Source organism: Arvicola amphibius, chromosome 4 (genome assembly GCF_903992535.2).
Source record: "Arvicola amphibius chromosome 4, mArvAmp1.2, whole genome shotgun sequence".
NCBI lineage: Eukaryota > Metazoa > Chordata > Mammalia > Rodentia > Cricetidae > Arvicola > Arvicola amphibius.
The window spans coordinates 50081426-50102934 of NC_052050.1; the positions used below are offsets into that span (position 1 = coordinate 50081426).

Sequence of the window (21509 nt, forward strand, 5' to 3'; positions counted from 1 at the left end):
GAGTCTAAGTATTAAAAAATGCAGAGCAGGGCTGGAGAGATGGCTCAGAGGTTAAGAGCATTGGCTGCTCTTCTGGAGGTCCTGAGTTCAATTCCCAGCAACCACATGGTAGCTCACAACCATCTGTACTGAGATCTAGCGCGCTCCTCTGGCGTGTGGGCATACATGGAGGCAGAATGTTGTATACATAATAAATAAATAAATCTTTAAAAATTAAAAAAAATAAAAAATAAAAAATGCAGAGCAGAATCGACAACTGGAGCGGGCAGTGGTGGCACTCACGTTTAATCTCAGCACTCGGGAAACAGAGGCAAATGGATCTCTGAGTTCAAGGCCAGACTGGTCTACAAGAGCTAGTTCCAGGACAGACTCTAAAACTACAGCAAAACCCTGTTCTGAAAAAAAAAAAAGAATCGACAATCAGTCCTTAGTGTGCGCTCCAAAACAAACAAAAATGTACAAAACAACAGCATCATACTTTTCGGTGTCTGTTGAAATTTTTTTTAAAATAAAATCTTTTATAATGTCAAGCTATCGATAAAGATGAAAATATAAGCCACCAGGAACCGTACCACACATGGCTCAGAGTAAATCTGTAAACTAAACAGAAACAAGATATGTTAAGAAATGTACTCAACCTGCCTGCAGCTGTTCACCAGCTGGGAAAGGAGGTCAAAGTTAGGGGAATGTGTATGACGAGCCCGCACCTTCCCAATGCTGGAGATCAAACAGGGCCCTACACATGTTAAGCAAGCACTCTACTACTGAGTTGTACCTGTGGTCATCGTAAGTATGAAATCATAAGCAACAAGGACGGCATAAACACTTACAAGTATGGACCACAAGCAGCCAAGCCTAATTATAGTGAAGAACAAAGGGTAAAGCAAGAAGAGCCATTCAACTGGAAAAGAGGGTCCTTAATTTTGATTCCAAGGCACTAGGTAAAGAAGTATTTCCTTTATTAAAAAGGAAGCATCAGCATGAGCTATGAAGGATGAACAAGAGAATTTTAATAGTCAGACACCGGAAGGCAAGCACTCCAGATGAAGGAACCAACATATGAGATGGACAGTTTGGCACAAGAGAAAGACTAATATGGCCACTAGGAGACTCTTTCTGGCCCAGAGAAATAGATAGACCAGTAGGTAAAGGCACTTAGCCCAAAGACCTAAGTTTGACACCCCGGTTCCACAAGATGGGAAGAAGAAACAGTCCTGACCTCAACATGAATGCTGAGTGCTCCCCACCCCTTCTACTACATATAGTAAAATAAATATGTTTGTAGCTTGCTTGCTTGTTTTAAAGAAAACCCTTCTTGGGGCTAAAAAGGTAGCCCAGTGATCAAAAACGCTGCTCTTGCAGAGGACCTGAGTTTGGTTCCCAGAGTCCATGTCAGACAGATCATAACCACTTTAAACATTAGCTCCAGAGGCTGTGATGACCTCTTCTAGACTCTGTAGGTACCCGAACACATGTATAAACCCACATACAAACACACATGTGTGCATAGACATCCAATTTTAAAAATTAAAATTAGAAAGAAAATTCTTCTTGCAAATGGTTTCAATAGTCTATGTAAATAATTTCTACTCAGTGATGTAGGTTATGATAGCCAGTGGTGGTTTTGCATACAACAGTGGTCTGGCTGGGCAGTGGAGGCGCATTCCTTTAATCCCAGCACTCGGAAGGCAGAGACAGGCAGATCTCTGTGAGTCTGAGGCCAGCCTGGTCTACAGAGCTAGGCTAGTTCCAGGATAGATTCCAAAACTATGAAGAAACCCTAATAATATCTCAAAAAATCAAAATAATAATAATAATCTTTAATAAACTTCCAATTCTGCTTCAAAATAAAACAAAAACCTTTTCATTTGAGGATTTATTATAATGTATGACATTTTGGAAATGAGTGTCTGGTCATTTCAAGTGGTGAATGAAACTTGAGTATGTTTTCAAACAGTGCTATAATGTTGCAAGAGCAAATGAAAACAAAGTTGTTATATTACCAAATTTTCACCTATATACTTTTCACATCGACAAAGTGTCCTGGTTAGTTTTCTTCTGGTTGACACAAGCTACTTGTGAAGCCACTTGGGACGGTGGGCCCTCAATTCAAACAAAGAAAAAAGTACTCCTACCGGAGCACCCACCTGTGGCAAGCTTGTGGGACATTTTATGGATTAACTGATCTGTGCAATAGCCCAATCCACTGTGGGCTGTGTCAACCCTGGGCAGGTGGTCCTGGGGAATATGCCAGCAGCTGCACTCTTCTATGTCCTCTACATGAGTTTCTGACTCCCAATTCCTGCCCTGAGTTCCTGATGGAGAGTGACCTGAGAATTATAAACTAAAACACTTTCCTCTCCAAATTGCTTTTGGTGGTGGTGTTTAATTACAACAATCAATACCCTCACTAATATACAAGGTAACTGACTAGTACAGAAATAAACCAAAAATTATGACATGTATAAAATTTTTAAAAATATTGTTTCTTTGACCCCTCAGCCTCTGCCTGTAACAGAGTACAGTAACCATAGAGTCACCTCTTCTTGTGATAACGCTGTTGAAGATTCTTCTTGAGCTAAAGCACACACTACTGGTACTTTTACTTCTTCTTCAGAATCTGTTTTTTTGTTATCTTTTCTTTTATTAAGCCTCTGTTGTTCATCCTCCTCCTAAAAGGAAGAAAAAAAAGCATTATTTAGTTATATCCAAATAATCTATACGTAAGAGTCATACAGTTCTTTGACCACTCACAACAAGTTAAAATCAGAGATCTTTATGAGAACAAAAAAAATTAGAAACAAGATTATTTGTTCTGTAATCAGTATAAGGGACCTCACCATTTTACTACTGTAAGCACTGGTGTGGAAGGTCCTTCTGTCTGTGTGTTTCTTTTCTTGGTTAATGAACAAAGAAACTGCCTTGGCCTGTTGATAAGGCAGAACTTAGGTAGGTGGGAAAAACTAAATGGAATGCTGGGAGAAAGGAGGCAGAGTCAGAGAAATGGGAATTTTACCCATTACCAGAGACAGATGCTGGGAATTTTACCCAGTAAGCCACTGCCACATGGCGATACACAGATACACAGTTAATAGAACTGTGTTAAATTAATATAAGAGTTAGCCAATAAGAAGCTAGAGTTAGCCGGGCGGTGGTGGCACACGCCTTTAATCCCAGCACTCGGGAGGCAGAGGCAGGCAGATCTCTGTGAGTTCGAGACCAGCCTGGTCTACAAGAGCTAGTTCCAGGATAGGCTTCAAAGCTACAGAGAAACCCTGTCTCAAAAAAACCAAAAAAAAAAAAAAAAAAAAAAAAATAAAGAAGCTAGAGTTAATGGCCAAGCCATGATTTAATGAATACAGCTTCTGTGTGGTTATTTTGGTGCTAAGCTAGCTGGGCAGTCGGGACAAACAAGCGGGCTCTCTTCCTACAAAGCACAAAGTAAGAAAATCAGAAAGTAACTTTTAAAAAAGTACACTATGATAGTAAAGCAAAAAAAGGAAAAGCAACTCCCTTCTACAGATAATCCAAAACAGGAAAACTACATAGGTCAATCCCATCTCACTTCAGAAAACAAGAAAAGTTAGTCTGATATCATACTCCCATTCAAAGTATATACAGTCACTGGTATTACTGATGGTGGTAGTAATCCCAACAATCTGGAGGCTGAGGTAAGACACACAAATTCAAAGTCAGGCTGGGCTATATATAAGACCCTATCTTATAATACAGAGAGAAGGGGGAGGGAGAGGAAGAGGGAGAGAGGGAGAGGGAAAAGAGGGAGAGGGAGAGGGAGAGGAAGAGAGAGGGAGAGAGAGACATATAAAATACAAAAAGATGATCCAAGTTCAAGTAATAATTTGCCCAGCAAAGATGACTACACTTTTTTCTCTCTAGTGAGGAGAAACAAACATAATTACAAGAACACACAGAATTGTGCAGGAGGAAAAAGCACAAACTGGTTTCATTTAAGGGAGCCTGCAAAGAGGAAACAAAGGATGTAATTACTAGAGCTGAATCTTAAAACACAATAGATGTATTTGCCAGCTAAGTAAGAGATCACTAAGGGCTCCAGGGAAAATAAAGCATTTATAAAACACAGAGGCTTAGAAGAGTAGGCCTGCACCAGCAAAAGGCTGACAAGACTGCTAAGTGGGTGGGTACACAAAAAGTGAAGGCCAGGAACAAAAAGGTGGGTGATTAAGTAATTAAACTGGACTGAACTCCTCTATCTGGGGTACTGCCATCACCTCCTCTGCCTGCTTCTTTCTACAACACTAGGATGGCTATGTAATGCCTCCTCATAGAGAGTATTTGTTTGCTGAACAATGCTCTTGAGATGAAGTTTATAAAGCCTTGGCACACACTAACACAACAAATATTCATGAAGGGCTTCAACGCAGGGGGGTTGGGGGAGAGAGGTGCCTGCCTTTAATCCCAGCACCTGGGAGGCAGAGGCAGGTGGAGCTCTGTGAGTTAGAGGCCAGCCTGGCCTACAAGAGCTAGTTCTACAATAGGCTACAAAGCTACAAAGAAACCCTGTCTCGAAAAACCACAAAAAAAAAGAAAGCAAACGAAGGGCTTCAACAAATATCTTCAAAGTAAAAGACTTTTAATGAGATAAAAAATATATACTTTAAGTATGAATTAAAAGAAAAAGATTTAATATAGAAAATTAAGAAATAAAAATCTAACCCAAGTCACACTGGCAAATTAAAATACTTTAATACTTAGAGAAGTTGAGAACACTTTTACACAGCTATCCTGGGGAAATACTTGAAGATATAAACAAAATGCCAAAGGGTACTAGTTGTGACACTATCTGAAACTACAAAAGAACAAGACAGGAGGTGGCTCTAGAATTCCACTACAGGAGAAGACTAAGTCAATTATGGTTCCTCTACTACTAGTTAACAAGAGCGAGACAGAACTGGAATAAATACACACACCTGGGATAAAACTTTTGGGAAATTAAGTTATAAAATAATACTTAAAAAGCAGTGGGAGATGTCAAGGAGGATTTTTTTTTTGATTGAACACTTGATGTTATTTCATTGATATTAAAAAGAACTTTTTAGACTTATTCATTTTATTTTGTGTTAGTGTTTTCCCTACATGTATGCATGTGCACCACATGAGTGCCTGATACTCTCAGAGATCAGAAGAGGAGGTCAGGGCACCAGAGTCCCTGGAACAAGAGAAGGTGATAACAACCATTGGATGCTAGGAATTGAATCTAAGACCTCTGCAAGAACAAGTGCTCTTAACAACTGAGCCATTTCTAAGTCCCTCCCTTTGTATTTGAAACAAGCAACTTTTTCTATGAGGAAGCGCTTAGTTAACAGAAGCAATTTTCAGTAATGAGAAACAGAACATTCTGAACACCTATGACCTTCCACACTCTGTCCTCTTACTGTTTGGGCAGTGGAGTTGGTTGTATGACAGGATCTCACTACATAACCTAGGCTATCCTTGATATCATGATTCTCCTGCCTCAATCTCCAAAGTGCTGGAATTTGAGGTGTAGGGCACCACTCCCAGCCTCTATCTACCCTATCAAATTTTTAGAGCGAAGTCACCAAAAATTTGGCCTACTCTGAAAACGCAGAAGTCCTAAGAGAACTGCACACTACTGAGAACATTTTTTCATAAATACAAATTGCTGCATCCTTCAGTCTCCAAAGAGGGTCATTTCTAAATCAGTTTCTTCTCAGGATGAAATAATTTAGGGAAGCTGGCCAAGTCCTTCAAGTGTTTTGTGTTCTGTTGAGTCAAGTCTTGCTACTCTTATACTCACCACTCCCCAACTGCAGACACAGGGCTGGGGCTAGTAAGTGTGTCCCACCAGATCTGTTCGGTTACTTTGTCACACTGGGGTTTGTTTGTTTGTACAATAATCATAAACTGGTTGGCATAGTAGCTCAGGTTTCTTATTAATTAATTCTTACATCTTAAATTAGCCCATTATTCTTTTCAGCAAGGTATTCTCACCTTTCTTCCTCTATGTCTAGGTGAGGACTGCAAACTGACCCTTTCCTCTTCCCAGAATTCCCCTGTTCTCATCGTCTCACCTATACTTCCTGGCTACTGATCAATCAGCATTTTATTAAAACAATACAAGACCATATTCCCACAGCAATTCCTCCCCCACTTTTTTTTTCCAAAATAAGAACTCTGAATCTAATATCCTTTGTTCAGCTTTTTTTTTTCCAGAATATTATCCATAACAACTTGTAACCAACACTCTAAATAAAGATAAATATCCATATCCATTTTGGGGGGAATGCAGGCGTAGTTTTCCAGGCTACTTCCTGCTGATTGGGGATGCTGATAATCTTACAGGGAGCTAAAAAAAAAAAATTTGAATTATGGTCAAGTCCTGACTGGAGTATTCTCTGAGGCTTGGTCATCTCAGCCAGCAGTCTTGAAACTGTTCTGGATGTAGAACCTAGACATCTAGGCCATACACTCCTATCGGAGATTTCTCAGGGGGGGGGGGTCTTCCTTGATTGAACATGATTTTTCTTAACCCAGAATGAATCCACATTGTGTTTAAAAATATATATAGGCTTGGGAGAGAAAAGAAAAAGGATAAAGTCCTTAAAATAAAAAAGACAGACAGTAGTTGGGTGTGGTGGCACACACCTTTAATCCCAACACTTGGGAGGCAGAAGCAGGCAGATCTCTGTTAGTTCAAGGACAACCTAGTCTACATAGTGAGTGCCAGATAGCCAAAGATACACAGAGAAACCTATTATCAAAAACCAAAAAATAAAAATAAAAAACAGAGTTTAAAATAAAGCCATGTAAAGACAGAAAATACACAGAGAGTCTGGATACTGTATGCTATTATGTTGTCTTTGAATTGTTTGATGCTGAGGAAGGAGCAACAGCTGCTAAAAGATATTTGATTATAAATGTTGCTAGATTAATCTAACATATATATTTTGAAAATGCCTTGACTTCAAAATTTAAGTCATATGATATGTTACTTTGGAGAAGAGGTTTTGCTTTTGCTTCCACTGGAAATGAGAAGCTACTTTTTTTCAAAATAACATTAAAAATAAAAATCAGTAAGTGTAGAGATGTTGTACAATGGGGCAGCATCTGCCTAGCACGAACAAGGTTCCTAAGTTTGATTTCCCAACATCAAAAATAAATGATAATAAATTGTAGAACTTTAAGACAATTCTGAAACCATTTCTGACAACTCTCAGTACTTCCCCTCCTCTCCTGGGAACCAAGGACATAACAGCTATGCATGCACGTACTGAGATGTTGGGAACTTTCCATCTCCCTGAATAGGGGCAAGATAACCCGTAGGTGTTGACTCAGTTACTGATATTTTGACTTAGTCCCTGGGAAGGGGCAAAGTGACCCTCAGAAGTTTCCCTTTACCTCATCTGATCTAGCAACCACTCTCCAGCCAATTATTGGTACTAGCCTTTTTGAATAAGCCAACCATAATAGTTAAAGAACATCCCCAGACACCCCTTCCTTCTGTGGTTTTTCCCTTTAAAAATAGCCTGTACCAGCCGGGCGGTGGTGGCGCAAGCCTTTAATCCCAGCACTCGGGAGGCAGAGGCAGGCGGATCTCTGTGAGTTCGAGGCCAGCCTGGTCTACAAGAGCTAGGTCCAGGACAGGCTAAAAAAAGCTGCAGAGAAACCCTGTCTCGAAAAACCAAAAAAAAAAAAAAAATAGCCTGTACCAGACATTCAGGGTCTTCTAGCTTCCTGACTGCTGGAAGACCCTGTCATGACAGAATTAATAAAATCCTCATGCTTTTACATCAGCTGTGATATGAGAGATGGTCTCTTGGGGCGACTCCTCCTCCTTGGTGACTGGACGCTAGGGTCCAACAAAAGTAGCACAAAACATCTTGCTCCAGCTTAGGTTAGCCTCCAACACAGACAATATAGAGGAGATCACGATCTTGGGACTGGAGGGATGGCTCAGAGTTTAAGAAGGCCTGCTGCTCTTGCATAGTACCTGAGTTTGGCTCCAAACCCCTATGTCAGGAAACTCACATTCACCTGTAACTCTAAGGGATCTAAGCTCCCAGCTTCAATGTTCAGCCAAGTGCACAAACCAACCCATCCATCTACACACACACACACACACACACACACACACAATTAGGAATAAAATAAATCTCTAAAAAAAATAAAATCTATTCACCTGATCTTTCTTCTTCATTTCTTCAACTTGTCGGAGCTGTTCAGAAGTTAGCACAATCTCCATTCGCTGCATGTCTCTCATCAGTAAACGCTGAGATTCCAGAAACTGGTCGTTGGCCTTCTGCCATGTATGTTTTAACTGGTTGTGCTGTTGTCGTTCTTGCTCCAAGAGATGGCAAACTGTTTAGGAGCCCCCCAGTCAAAAACACTGCATTTTAATGGTAGACAATTTCTTTAGCATAGGTCTCCTACAGGTCTGACCAGCTCTCTATTCTGTGAGTTTGCCTCTTGACTGACACCAGTGAGCAATCTACACCTGAATATGATGACTATTACCATCAACCCTTTAAAGCAGGGTCACTCGAACTATGTTCTTAGGAACAGACAAAAACTTCTGTACTACATGAGTTTCAGAAAACCTTAATTAAATAAAAAAATGCTAGGGTTTCTTAACTGCAGAACATAGAGCTTAAAGAGTTTATTTATCTCTATGTTCTCCTGGGACACAACACATGATATACCATGTAAAAACTTAGCATCAAGAAAATATAATATTGTTTTAAAAACCTTCAAAGACTTGTTTATATCCCACTTGATAAAGCCTGACCTCTAAAGAATAAAGAGTCTCTATGACCTGGCCCATGTCCACAAGTCCAATACCAATGTGTCCATTTTCTCCTGCATACTAATTTGCTGAACTAGTTGGGGTTGGTGGGGGTTGAGGAGCGGGAGTGGATTCACTACTAGCCCAAGAACTTACAAGCCTCTCTCCACCTCTGGCATGCTAGGGTTCTAGGTGTGTGCCATCACACCTGCTGAGCCACTTTGCTTACACACCCTCACCTGTACACACAGGCCTGTGTCCTGTAGAATGAGAAGCGGCAGGCCGCTTCCCGCCACCCGGCTAGGCTAGCTTTACCCAAAATAATTACACGGAAACTGTATTCTTTCTCTTTTTTTTTTTCTTTTTTTTTTTTTTTTTTTTTTTTTTTTTTTTTTTGGTTTATCAAGACAGGGTTTCTCTGCAGCTTTTTTTTTTTTTTTTTTTTTGGTTTTTCGAGACAGGGTTTCTCTGAAGCTTTTTTAGAGCCTGTCCTGGAACTAGCTCTTGTAGACCAGGCTGGCCTCGAACTCACAGAGATCCGCCTGCCTCTGCCTCCCGAGTGCTGGGATTAAAGGCGTGCACCACCACCGCCCGGCTTCTCTGCAGCTTTTTTAGAGCCTGTCCTGGACCTAGCTCTTGTAGACCAGGCTGGCCTTGAACTCGCAGAGATCCGCCTGCCTCTGCCTCCTGAGTGCTGGGATTAAAGGCGTGCGCCACCACCGCCCGGCCGGAAACTGTATTCTTTTAAATACTGCTTGGCCCATTAGTTTCAGCCACTTACTGGCTAACTCTCACATCTTGATTAATCCATTTCTAATAATCTGTGTAGCACCACAAGGTGGTGGCTTACCGGGAAAGATCTTAACCTGCATCTGTCTCGGGTTGGAGAATCATGGCGACTGACTCACTGCCTTCTTCCTCCCAGCATTCTGTTCCATCTTCCTTGCCTACCTATGTTCTGACCTATCAGGCCAAGCAGTTTTCTTTATTAATTAACCAATGAAAGCAACAGATAAATAGAAAACCCTCCCACATCAGTGTCCCATGTTTCAAAAAATGCTTAAAACTTGACTTCAGAAAGTAACAACAAAAAATACTAAAAATATGATTAAGCAGTAAAGAGCACTAGCTGGAGGAGCACTAGAGGACCTGGGTTCAATTCTCAGCACCCACATGGAAGTTCACAACTGTCTGTAACTCCAGCGCCAGAGGATTTGAAACCTTCACACCAATGCACATAAAATAAATTTAAATAAATCATTAAGACATAAATTTAAAAGCTCCATTGGAGCATAACTTCTTTCAGCTGGATATAGTGGCCCAAATCTGCAGTCTAAGCTAATAGGGGGGCTTGAGAGTTCAAGAACAGCCTGGGCAACCTCTGCCTCCAAAAATGTTTTTTAAAATACATTTTTGGGGCTGGAGAGATGGCTCAGAGGTTAAGAGCATTGCCTGTTCTTCCAAAGGTCCTGAGTTCAATTCCCAGCAACCACATGGTGGCTCACAACCATCTGTAATGAGATCTGGAGCCTTCTTCTGGCCTGCAGGCATACACATAGACAGAATATTGCATACATATTATATATATATATATATATATATATATATATATATATATATATATATATATAAATAAATAAATAAAATACTTTTTTGTTTGGTTTGGTTTTTCAAGACAGGGTTTCTGTTTAGCCCTGTTTGTCTTGGAACTCTAAACCAGGCTGGTCTCAAACTCAGAGATCCACCTGCCTCTGGCTACCAAGTGCTGGGATCAAAGGTATGCACCACTACTGCCTGGTTTGTTCTTTGTTTTTTAAAGAACCCTATATACAGGACAAAAAGAACTGATTCCTCCGTCATTAGCTACCTCAGTGGTGGCTCCAACCAGCAGTGCCTAGGTGACTGCACATCTAATCACCAGTTAGACTGTGACCTGCTGTTAGGCTGTCACACTGCTTCTCAGTTTTTACCTCTCTTCTTTTAAAGATACTATTATTTTTCTTTTTTATCACCTTTTTAATTAATTATGCTGTGTGTGTGGTTGTGTGTATCGTGTGGTTGTGTGTATGTGGAGGTCAGAGGACAACTTACGTAGTCAATTTTTCCTCTTACCATGTAGATTCTGGGAACTGAACTCAGGTCACTAGACTAACCCACTGAGTCATCTTGACCACCCCAAGACACTGTTTGTTTTGTTTTCTGAGACAGAGTCTCTCTAGGTAACAGCCCTAGAGGTCCTGGAACTCCTGTTCTGTAGACCAGGCTGGCCTTGAACTCACAAAGTACTGATGTTTTTGTTTTTTGTTTTGATTGCTTGTTTTCTCAGAGCTAAGAACCAAATCCAGGGTGCTGTTCTTGCTAGGGAAGTGCTCTACTACCAAACTAAGTTCACAACCACCAGAAATTACTGCTTTTACTTCCCCATTTTAATGGACCTTTTGATACTTTTCTCATATATTTTAGGAAGGTTTGATAACCTCGATCACTTACACTATTTTTAGAAGGGTTAGGACACAAACTTTAAATTTAAATAACTTAAATTGATTTTAATCAAATGGAAACCTTTTTCTTTTGGACACCCATTGACAGTATGGTGTCTTTCTGATTCCAACAGCGCATGTAAAAATTGGTTCCTGAAGTCAAGACCTGCTCAAAGGCTGGGAGATTTTTACAACATTTTATATAGTAATTCTTTAGACAAATATTTCAGTTTTCAACTATTTGGAGGGGAGCTAGCTCATATAGAATCCTACATTGTTCACGTCTCTTTTTTTTTCAGCAGCATTTGATAAAAGTATTCACTATAGGATTCTACCCACAGACTAAACCCTGTATATGAAAGTTTTCCAATAAGATTTCAAATAGATTTCCATTTGCATAAGAAAAAAAAATAAGAGGAGGCTGGGGTTGTAGCTCAAGAGTGCTTACCTCTTTTTTAAAAAAGTTTTAACTTTATTTGCACTATCCCCTAGCTGAATTTCATTATTTCCTTCTACTGTACTATTGTGAAATGTAGGCAACATCAAACCACAGGAGCATAACTATACCCGCAGCCAACACTAACAGAATTACAACTGCTTTAAATCTCAGTATAGTTGCCACAGATGTCTTCTGGGAGTGTGGGGGAAATGGGTCTCTATCCTGGCTGGATTCCAACTTGATAGGTGGCAACTAAAGAAGACTAAACTTCTGGCTCTCCTGCCTCTAGGTCCAAACAGAACACAGTATGTGGCGCCAATCTCAGCCTTTATTCACTTACACTCATTGTGACCTCAGAATTGCAGCGGCTACACATGCTGCTCTATCTTGTTACCCAATATGTCGAGGAAACTGCAGTTTGAACACTCTGTACCCCAAGTATTCAATTTTATACTGGTTTTTTTGGGGGGCGGTGTTTTGGAGTGATTTGTTTGCTTTTTATTTTATTTTTTTAGGCTTTTTTTTAAAAAAAAGAGAGAGAGGTTCACAATTTGAAAGAGAACAAGACTTATGGAAGGTTCATTTGGAGGAAGAAATGGAAGGGGGAAATGATGTAACTATATTATGATCTCAAAAAATTATTTTTGAAAGTATTTTATTTTTAATTTTCAATTATGACATAAGAGGGGGATGTGGTTATATGCACACAAGCACAGGTACTGCAGAGGTCTGAGGATGGCACTGGATATCCCAAAGCAGCCATTGTATTATAGTTAATAGTGAGCTGCCCACCAATTCTCTGAGAGATGTTCTCTGTAAAATCAACAGTGCTCGCTGGGCAGTTGTGGAGCATTCCTTTAATCCCAGCAAAGGCAGGTGGATGTCTGTGAGTTCAAGGCCAACCTGGTCTACAGAGTGAGTTCCAGGACAGCCAGGGCTACACAGTGAGACCCTGTCTGGGGGACAGGGAGATGCTGTTAACTGCTGACCCAGCTCCCAATCCGTGGTTTCTGTTTTGTTTTGTTTTGTTTGTTTTTTGTTTGGTTTTGCATTCTTTTTCTTTTTTGGGGGACAGAGTCTCACTCTAGCCCAGGCTGGTCTCAAATTCATGATGATTCCTCTGTTTCAGTTCTCAGTGTTGGGATTATAGGTGTAAACCACCAGGCACAAGCCCATCTGCTTTTTAAATAATACAGTGTTCACTTGTATATCACACTGCTACTTCAATAGTAAAATCAAAACTGTCCCTTAGAAAGCAGGATGCTACATGAGGCCTCTCTACCCAACTCTCTCTCACTTTTGCTAATTTACTTCTCTCCACAAAATGTCTTCATAACACCTTTCTGCCCAGAGCTCATGCCTTGTGACATTATTCCTGTAGTAGAGGTGGAAGAAGAGGCTAACAATCCAAATTCTCTTACAGCTGTCAACTGACTATAAAGCTTAAATTGAATCACTAGCACGCTGCATTGGTTGCTTGGGATTTGTTGCTGTTACTAATCAATATGAATACTACCTACATGTACTCTTGGAATAAAGTAAAAAATACACAACATATATTTATTTACCTTCATGCAATTCTTTCCTCAATTTCTCAGCATCCTCCTGTAGAACAGATTTCTGAGTGTTCAAAACAGCTACATACATCTCCAGATCGGTCCTACAAGACTTCTCAGCCTCCAGATAATGGTTCAGTTCCTTAACCTGAAAGAAGTATAAAACTCAACTTTACAACCCTAGTAGGAATAGCAAAAAAGTAAATATCAGTGGTTGTATTTTAAACTTTAGAATATGATACAAATTTAGAAAATAATGGAATTAACAGATGCTAGTCATAATTCTCTTAGGTAAATATATAATTAAAATTATAGGCAATGATTTTATACCATATTTTTTTAAAAGGTACTTCTAATTTGTATTTCCAGAGCAATGCATGTATATGCTTATTTGTTCTCCTTTTCAGCAACACACGGATATGATTTGTTTTTATGTGTTCATGCAAACATGTGCACATTTAGGTCCAAGTGCACATATAGGTATGGGTGCAAAAAGCACATATGTCTGTAAACCACACAACTACAGGTGTCATTTCTCAGGTTTTTTGAGATAGGGTCTGTCACTCACCTGGAACTTACCTAGTAGGTTAGGATGACTAGCTAGCAGGCCTCAAACATCTGCCTGCCTCCACCTATCCCATGCTATGATTACAAGCACAACCACCACACCCATTTCCCCCTTTGATTCCAGGGATTGAAGTCTAACCCATTACCTCTCCCCTGCCCCTCCCCCAACCTTTTAGGCAAGATATAAATGGCATAATATTTCGAGGCCAGCCTGGTCTACAGAGCTAATTCCAGGGCAGCTAGGGCTGTTATACAGAGAAAGCCTGTCCTGAAAAACCAAATGAATCAATGAACAAATGAACGAAGAGCACAATATTCTTATAACTTTAAAAAAAAAGGGTTTATTTATTTATTATGTATACATTTTCTACTTGCATGTATGCCTGAAGGCCAGAAGAGGGCACCAGATCTCATAATAGATGGTTGTGAACAACCATGTGATTGCTGGGAATTGAACTCAAGACCTCTGGAAAAGCAGTCAGGGCTCTCAACCTCTGAGCCATCTCTCCAGCCCCTCTTTTAACTTTTGATTTCTGATGAGTTGATTCCAAATGCCTTACATTTATAAAAATGACTAATTTTTATCAATACATATACCCATAGAAGCTAAAGATTTTAGGACATCAAGATGGCTCAGTAGTTAAAGGTGCCTACCACCAAGACTAATGGCCCAAGTTTGATCCAGGGAACCCACATGGTAGAAGGAAAGACCCAACTGCCACAAATTGTCCTCTGATCTTCACATGTGCATCATGACAGCTGAAAGTTTTTCAAAAGAGAGGAAGTCATGATGTAAAAATTACTAGTCTCATAGCACACAAACTTGAAGACAAGTGCAGAAAAAAATTAAATCCTGTCTTTTTATAATGTATTTCTTGTTGTAATAATCAGCCTATAACAATACAGTCTAAATAACTGAAACAGATACAACCAAAATAAAATTCACTATTACTAAAAAAAAAAAAAAAATGCAGAATAAAAATATCCCTTGTTTTATCTTGTCATGTAAACTGTCTATCCTAAACTCAGTTATTTATGGGTAACTTTTAGTTTTTTTTCAAATGGTTACACCTAGTTTCAAATTCAAGGTCTTTTTCATGAACTGTCCTACTTTTTCAGGTTTAAAATAGCCAGCTCAATGGGCAGTGGCAGCACACACCTTTAATCCCAGAACTCAGGAGGCAGAGGCAGACAGTCAGGGCTACACAGAGAAACACTGTCTCGAAAAAACAAAGAAATAAATTACTGAGCCCGGTCCCCTGGTCTCAGTGGTCTTTCCTCCTGGATCTTGTGTGACTGAGACTAGAATGGTCACTACTGCAGTGCAGTGCTTTCCTGGAAGCTGACAACCAACCAGCGTGGCAAAGTGCTGAGTGTCAGAAGGCATTTTTTTCGGCACCTGTTACTAGGTGACAGTAACATAGACAATTTGGCTGCTATATAACCAGACTCTACTACATATTACTTCATATTACATACTACTACATATTACATACTACATATTACTTCTAAGAAAAAATTCCTTTGAATTAAAAAAACGAATTTCTAATACCTGAAAGTTACTACTTACTCTAGGAGGGTGCTAAAGTCGCAGCAAAACATGTGAGTACCCATGAATTCCACATTCCCTAACAACCCAAATCGAAACCATATAGAGGGCCAGGCATATGGGGCACACTTGTAATCCCACCACTCTCGAAGCAGAGGCAGGTGGGGACCTCTGAGTTCTCAGCCAATATGGTCTACATGGCAAGCAAGGACAGCCTGAGCTACACATGATACCATGTCTCAAGCGAGCACACAGAGACATAGATACACATGCACGCACGGAGCCAGCTGTGGTTATTCATGCCTGTATTCCCAGCACTTAGGAGGCTGAAACAGGAGAACTGCTTCAAGTTCCAGGTTACCCTGGGCTGCACTGTAAGACACACACCCCCCCACACACACATACACACCTCTCAAAAAAATTTAAAAATAATAATAAAAAATTACACAAATGGACAATTATAACATTCCAAGCAACAAAGACAAGGTGAGGACAAACTGCTGACAGTACCCTTCCAAAAAAGCAGATGGCATTAGGAGAAAGAAGGACGACTTGGGAGAGCTTTGCTAACTTTGGATAGTAACTTTGTCAGGCATGACTATTAGGAGAAAGAAGGACGACTTGGGAGAGCTTTGCTAACTTTGGATAGTAACTTTGTCAGGCATGACTATTAGGAGAAAGAAGGACGACTTGGGAGAGCTTTGCTAACTTTGGATAGTAACTTTGTCAGGCATGACTATTAGGAGAAAGAAGGACGACTTGGGAGAGCTTTGCTAACTTTGGATAGTAACTTTGTCAGGCATGACTATTAGGAGAAAGAAGGACGACTTGGGAGAGCTTTGCTAACTTTGGATAGTAACTTTGTCAGGCATGACTCACACATTTTTTTCTCACAGTGTATAACTTCTCAACTTTTTTGATTACCTTTTAACAAGAAAACTTATAATATAGTCAAATCTGTTAATGCTTCTTCCAGAGTCAGTATTTTATCTTATTTTTAAAGACAAGGGCAGAGTTTAAAGACATGTGCATGGCTGTAATCCTGACATCTCAGAAAGAAGCAGAAGGATGCTGAGTTTGAGGCCAGCCTGAGCTGTACAGTGAGAAAGACCTTGTCTCAAAAACCTAGAGGAGAGAGAGGGAGGGAGGGACGGAGGGACGGAGGGACGGAGGGAGGGAGGGAGGGAGGGAGGGAGGGAGGGAGAGAAATTTAAAAGATGGGGTGGTATTCTACTTCTTCCTGCTAGAATTACAGATGTGCACTGCTAATCTTTTTCCTGTTCTGGATCTCTATGTTGATTTGCATCATCTTGGACCAAAACAAAGTAAACAAAACCACCTAAACAAAATTACTGAAAACAGTTCCTCAGATTGTGTTCCCGTTATCAACGTTAAAACTGCTACACACAGCGGTGTGTACAGGCGGTGGTGGTACAGGCTTTTAATTCCAGAACTAGCTCTTATAGACCAGACTGGCCTTGAACTCACAAGGATTGACCTGCCTCTGCCTCTTGAGTGCTCGGATTAAAGGCACGTGCCACCATCACCCGGCTGATACACCCTATTTCAATTGTGAGAATTTGTGTCTATTTTGGCTGTTACCTAAGGCTTTTCTGTATCATCTTCCTGTGTTATTTGATTTACCAGTCACATAAGAGAACCTTCTTTTCTAGTCATTGACAGTGTCTGTAAAATATATGATTATCACTCTGGACAAACATGGCCCCAAACCCGACTATGTGTGATGTCTACTGGGAAGAGGAAGCAGAATAAAGACTGGTTTTGACCCAAGCTGAGGCTATAGTTCAGCTGGTAGAGGGCCTTCCTAGCACGCAGGAGATCTTATGTCAGATCTCCAGCACCACATAAACAGAACATGCTGGCGCTTGTCTAAAATCCTAGCATCTGGGAGGTAGTCAGGAAGATCGAATTTCAAGATCACCCTCAGCTACACAGCAAGTCTTCGGCCTTTCTGAGCTGAGAGAGCCTGAGAACCACCACTTGAATCCCTATATCCTAGAAAAACATCTAGGGATGTACTTGTAAACACAGCACTGTGGGGATTTGGAGATAGGAAGTTTACTGGCTCTAGTGGGCCACCAGCCCAGCTCCAGGTTCAAGTGAGAGACCTTATCTCAAAGGAGCAAAGAACAAAGGACAGAGTGATAGAGCAAGACACTGCACACCAAACCAACCGGCAACATTTGTACGCCACACACACACACACACACACACAAAGATTTGGGCTCCAGCTTTTGTAATTACTATTTTAGCTTTCATATTTTATCTTGAAGAAAACTTGATTAATTACCTATTATAATAATTTGTTTTGTTTTACATAAAGGCCTCACTAGTTCATGCTGACCTTGACAGTCTGATCCTTCTACCACCACTGTTTCCAAAGTTCTCAGATTACTAGACTAGTATTTACTATGAGCAGCAAAGGTTTTCATTTTTTCAGATGCACTGCTGTGACACTATTTACAGCGTCTATTTTATACCAGCAGTCATGCTCCACTTCATTTCTGATTTCAGTTTTTTTCATTTTTCTGTACAAATTTCTCTACCTTTTCATACTAACATTCTCCTTGGTTCTTTAACTTCCCTATTCCCTTCCACTTATTTTTCGATTTTTACTGCTTTTATTTTCCCTTCAGAGTGTAATGTTAAATACTTATATGTGTTGGTGGCCTATCAGAACTAGATGACAAGACCCCACTGCTGAAGACACTACATGCTTTGGTTATAGATTTATAAAGAAATCAAGATAGGCCTAAGCTCAAAGCTTCCTTCTTACTGGCTAGCTTTCAGAATCCTAGAAGTTGCTATGTAGGTTGATGGGAGAAAATTGTCACCAACAGTCTCACTCACTCAGCTGCAGACTCTGAGTGCACTGTGACCAACCAGACAGGGGAAACGTCTGGCTAAGTGGACATAATATGATTGTCAAATTGCCTTCTAGATATTTATGTTTATTCCCTAAAACAGTGCTGCTGTTTGCTTTTTTTTGTAACAGGTAGTAGTGCATAAAGTCACAACTGGGCAGAGTACTGCAAGTAAGCTATTGTTGAATACGTCCCTTCCAAGGCCACTTGCAGAAGAGGGGATAAAAGAAGGAGCCAGAGCGAGTGGGGAAGTGCGGGGAAACACTGCTTCCAGGGCAGGAAATGGCTGCTGCAGAAGCAGCTGTGACTACCTGCACAAGACTGAACCCATCACCATTCTGTCCTGAAGGCCACTCCTCCCTAAGGATTTATACAGTTAGTTAGTGGTTCCTGGCAGAGGAAAAGACATTTTCCCTAGTGGTGCAGCCCCTAGTAAGCAGCCCCTATTCCTGGAAGTATCCCTAATTAAACTCACTGACTCGCAACAAAAACACAGAATATTTACACCACCCTAAGTATTCTGTAATTTCTTTTTCCGTCAGCTTTCCCCCCATCTCTAGATATTTTATTTAAAAAACATGTGACCAGAGTATTAGGTCCATAATAACATTAATTCTGTGAAATCTGATACTTTATGACCTTATTTTAAAAAGTTAAGATACAGAAGGAAAAGATAAATATATCATAATGTTAAAATAAACCATAATGTATCTGGAAATAATACTTTTTCCCATGCATAATCCAAAGCATTTATATGTTCTAATTTGAGTATGGCTCATAACACCCTTTGTAAGAGTTTTTTTTTCTTGTTTTTGTTGTTTTGTTTTTCAAAACAGGGTTTCAGGCTGGCCTGAAATTCAGTGATTCATCTATTTCTACCTTATCCACATCTTTTTTTCTTCTTTTTGGACCCTGCCTCTCTTACTATTCTAATTTTACAGTTGAAAAACCAAAGGACATAGCCAGGTAGTGATGGTGCATACCTTTAATCCCAGCACTCGGGGACAGAGGCAGGTGGATCTCTGTGGGTTCAAGGCCAGCCTGGTCTACAGAGTGAGTGCCAGGGCAGCCAGAGCTACACAGAGAAACCCTGTCTCGAAAAACAAACAAACAAACAAAAAAGGAAAATAAAGATAAGAAATTTTACTAAGTCATCCAGGCTATTAAATGCTGAGTTTTTGACTATTGAATAGTTATTATCTCTTTATCTCTACTCTTCTTTCGTTGCAATTCTTTTCTGTGTATGTACCTGCATAAATTCATGTACACCATGTATATGCTAGTGCCACAGACAGCAGAAGAGGGTGTCAGATCCCCAGAAACTGGGGTTACAGATGGCTGTGAGTGGCCATGTGGGTGCTGGAGCTAACCCTGGGGTTCTCTGCAGGAGCAGTAAGCACTTTTAACAGATGAGCCATCTCTCTAGCACTAATCTCTACTTTTCTCCCTTTACCTATTTTATGTTATACTTGCTTATATCAGTTTTCCTTTAGTACTGAATATTAAACCCAGGCCCTCAACCATACTAGACAAATGCCAGCGCTGTACCACTCAACTGCACCTCTACTCTCTCACTTTCTTTCAAAGAATTTTCTCAGTGCTAGACCCTAGCCTAGCATATCTCAATAAAGCCCTAGGTTCAATCTCCAGCACTAAAATCAGACATAAAAAATTTAACACCTCATTGTTTCCACTTCTGTTTTTCTTTGGTGTGGTTTTTTTTAAAGGCAGCATCCATTTCATGTAATACAAACTGGCCTCAAACTCATTATGGAGCTGAAGATGACCTTGAATGTAATGCCCTCTTGCCTCAATATCCCAAAGGGTTCCTGGACATCAGTCACCATACCCAGCTTATGCAGGGCTGAGATCAAAGTCTAGGCCTTAAGCATGCTGGAGAGGCACTGCCCCAAGAAGCCACATCCCAGCCCTGCCATCTACATGGTCAACAGAGGTGCATCCTGTCTAAAAGATCTCCTAGAACTATGGCAAGGAAACACAGTCAACTATAAACAGCTTCTTCTACTAGGTAAGAAAACAAAAGCTAGAAATGTAGCTCAGGTGGGTCTGATGTCCAGAGCCATGTAAAATAGGCGTGAACAGCAAGTTCAAGGCCAGCCTGGGTTACATGAAACCCTGTCTTACAAAAATAAACCAATAAAAATGACCTGTTAAAAGAAAAAAGAAAGTTGAAGTTGAGTCTGACTTGGATAAGCGGGTAACTGAACACAAGTCTTCAATCGTGACTAGACAGCGTCTCTTAGGGTTTAAATAACCAAAGGCCAAACTACCACAGAGCTGGTTTGTTTTCATTTTGTTTTTGAATTTTAAACAGAAGCAAGATCCTTGAGATGCTGGACACAGTCATTTCCCACCACTACTTAAGTGATTCTAATTTTGCTCCTGGCATCAGAGCAGATGGAAAACAGCATTTCACAACCTTTGAGGCCTCCAGCTCTTTAATCTTCTCTTCAGCTTCTGTCAGTTTATCTTTCAGAGCTGCAATTTCCTTCTCCATGGGCATCACGACAGAGCGAAGCTTCTCAGCATCTTCTTGGGCCTATGATTACAAGGAATTAAATGTAACAACTTACTGCTTGCTTTTCTAAGAAACTCTAGTCCACCTATTTGCTAAAAATTAGATGCAATAACTATACCACACACTTTATTAGCATCCATAAAATCGAATACCAACTCCCATTTTATTCAACTCTTTTTCTTTGGATTTTTATTAGCATATATTCATTATATTTACAAAATGAAAGGCTTCAAAATACACATCATTCCAGTTTATCATGCATTTGAACATATTAATACCACCACCAACCTACTTTCATTCTCCTTACTCATTTGTCTTTCTCCTTTGCCCAAATAGCGACTCCTTGTCTTTTATGAAACACATACACACACCCTAGATTCCATACGTGAGACAGAGTGATATTTGTCTCTCTGAGTATAGCTTATTTTAATAAGATGATATATGGCCCTAGGTTTCTGCAAATAACATATGTGTTCTTTAAGCAGAATAAAGCTTGCCAACTGTGTGAGCTAGGGATATAACTAAGTGCTTAAGAGCATGTACTGCTCTTGCAGAGCACCCACCTCCAGTTCCTAGCACCCACATTAGGTAGCTGCACATGCCTACTGATCGGAGCTCAAACTCCAGAAACCACAGTGGAGAGAACTGACTCCCTAAAGTTGTTCTCTGACCTCCACATGCATATCTGAATACATACCACATCATGCACACT

General features: G+C 40.2%; 1 protein-coding gene across 1 annotated transcript in view; it reads right to left on the bottom strand.

Moving 5' to 3' along the window:
- The window catches only part of Rabep1 (rabaptin, RAB GTPase binding effector protein 1), a 113102-nt gene that overhangs the window by 49076 nt on the left and 42517 nt on the right, over positions 1-21509 (bottom strand). The window contains exons 5-8 of the mRNA XM_038327748.2: positions 20699-20818; positions 13270-13405; positions 8180-8358; positions 2541-2672 (exon numbers count right to left, since the gene is read on the bottom strand). Coding sequence (XP_038183676.1) covers positions 2541-2672; positions 8180-8358; positions 13270-13405; positions 20699-20818 — 567 coding nt within the window. The remainder of the gene's footprint in view (positions 1-2540; positions 2673-8179; positions 8359-13269; positions 13406-20698; positions 20819-21509) is intronic.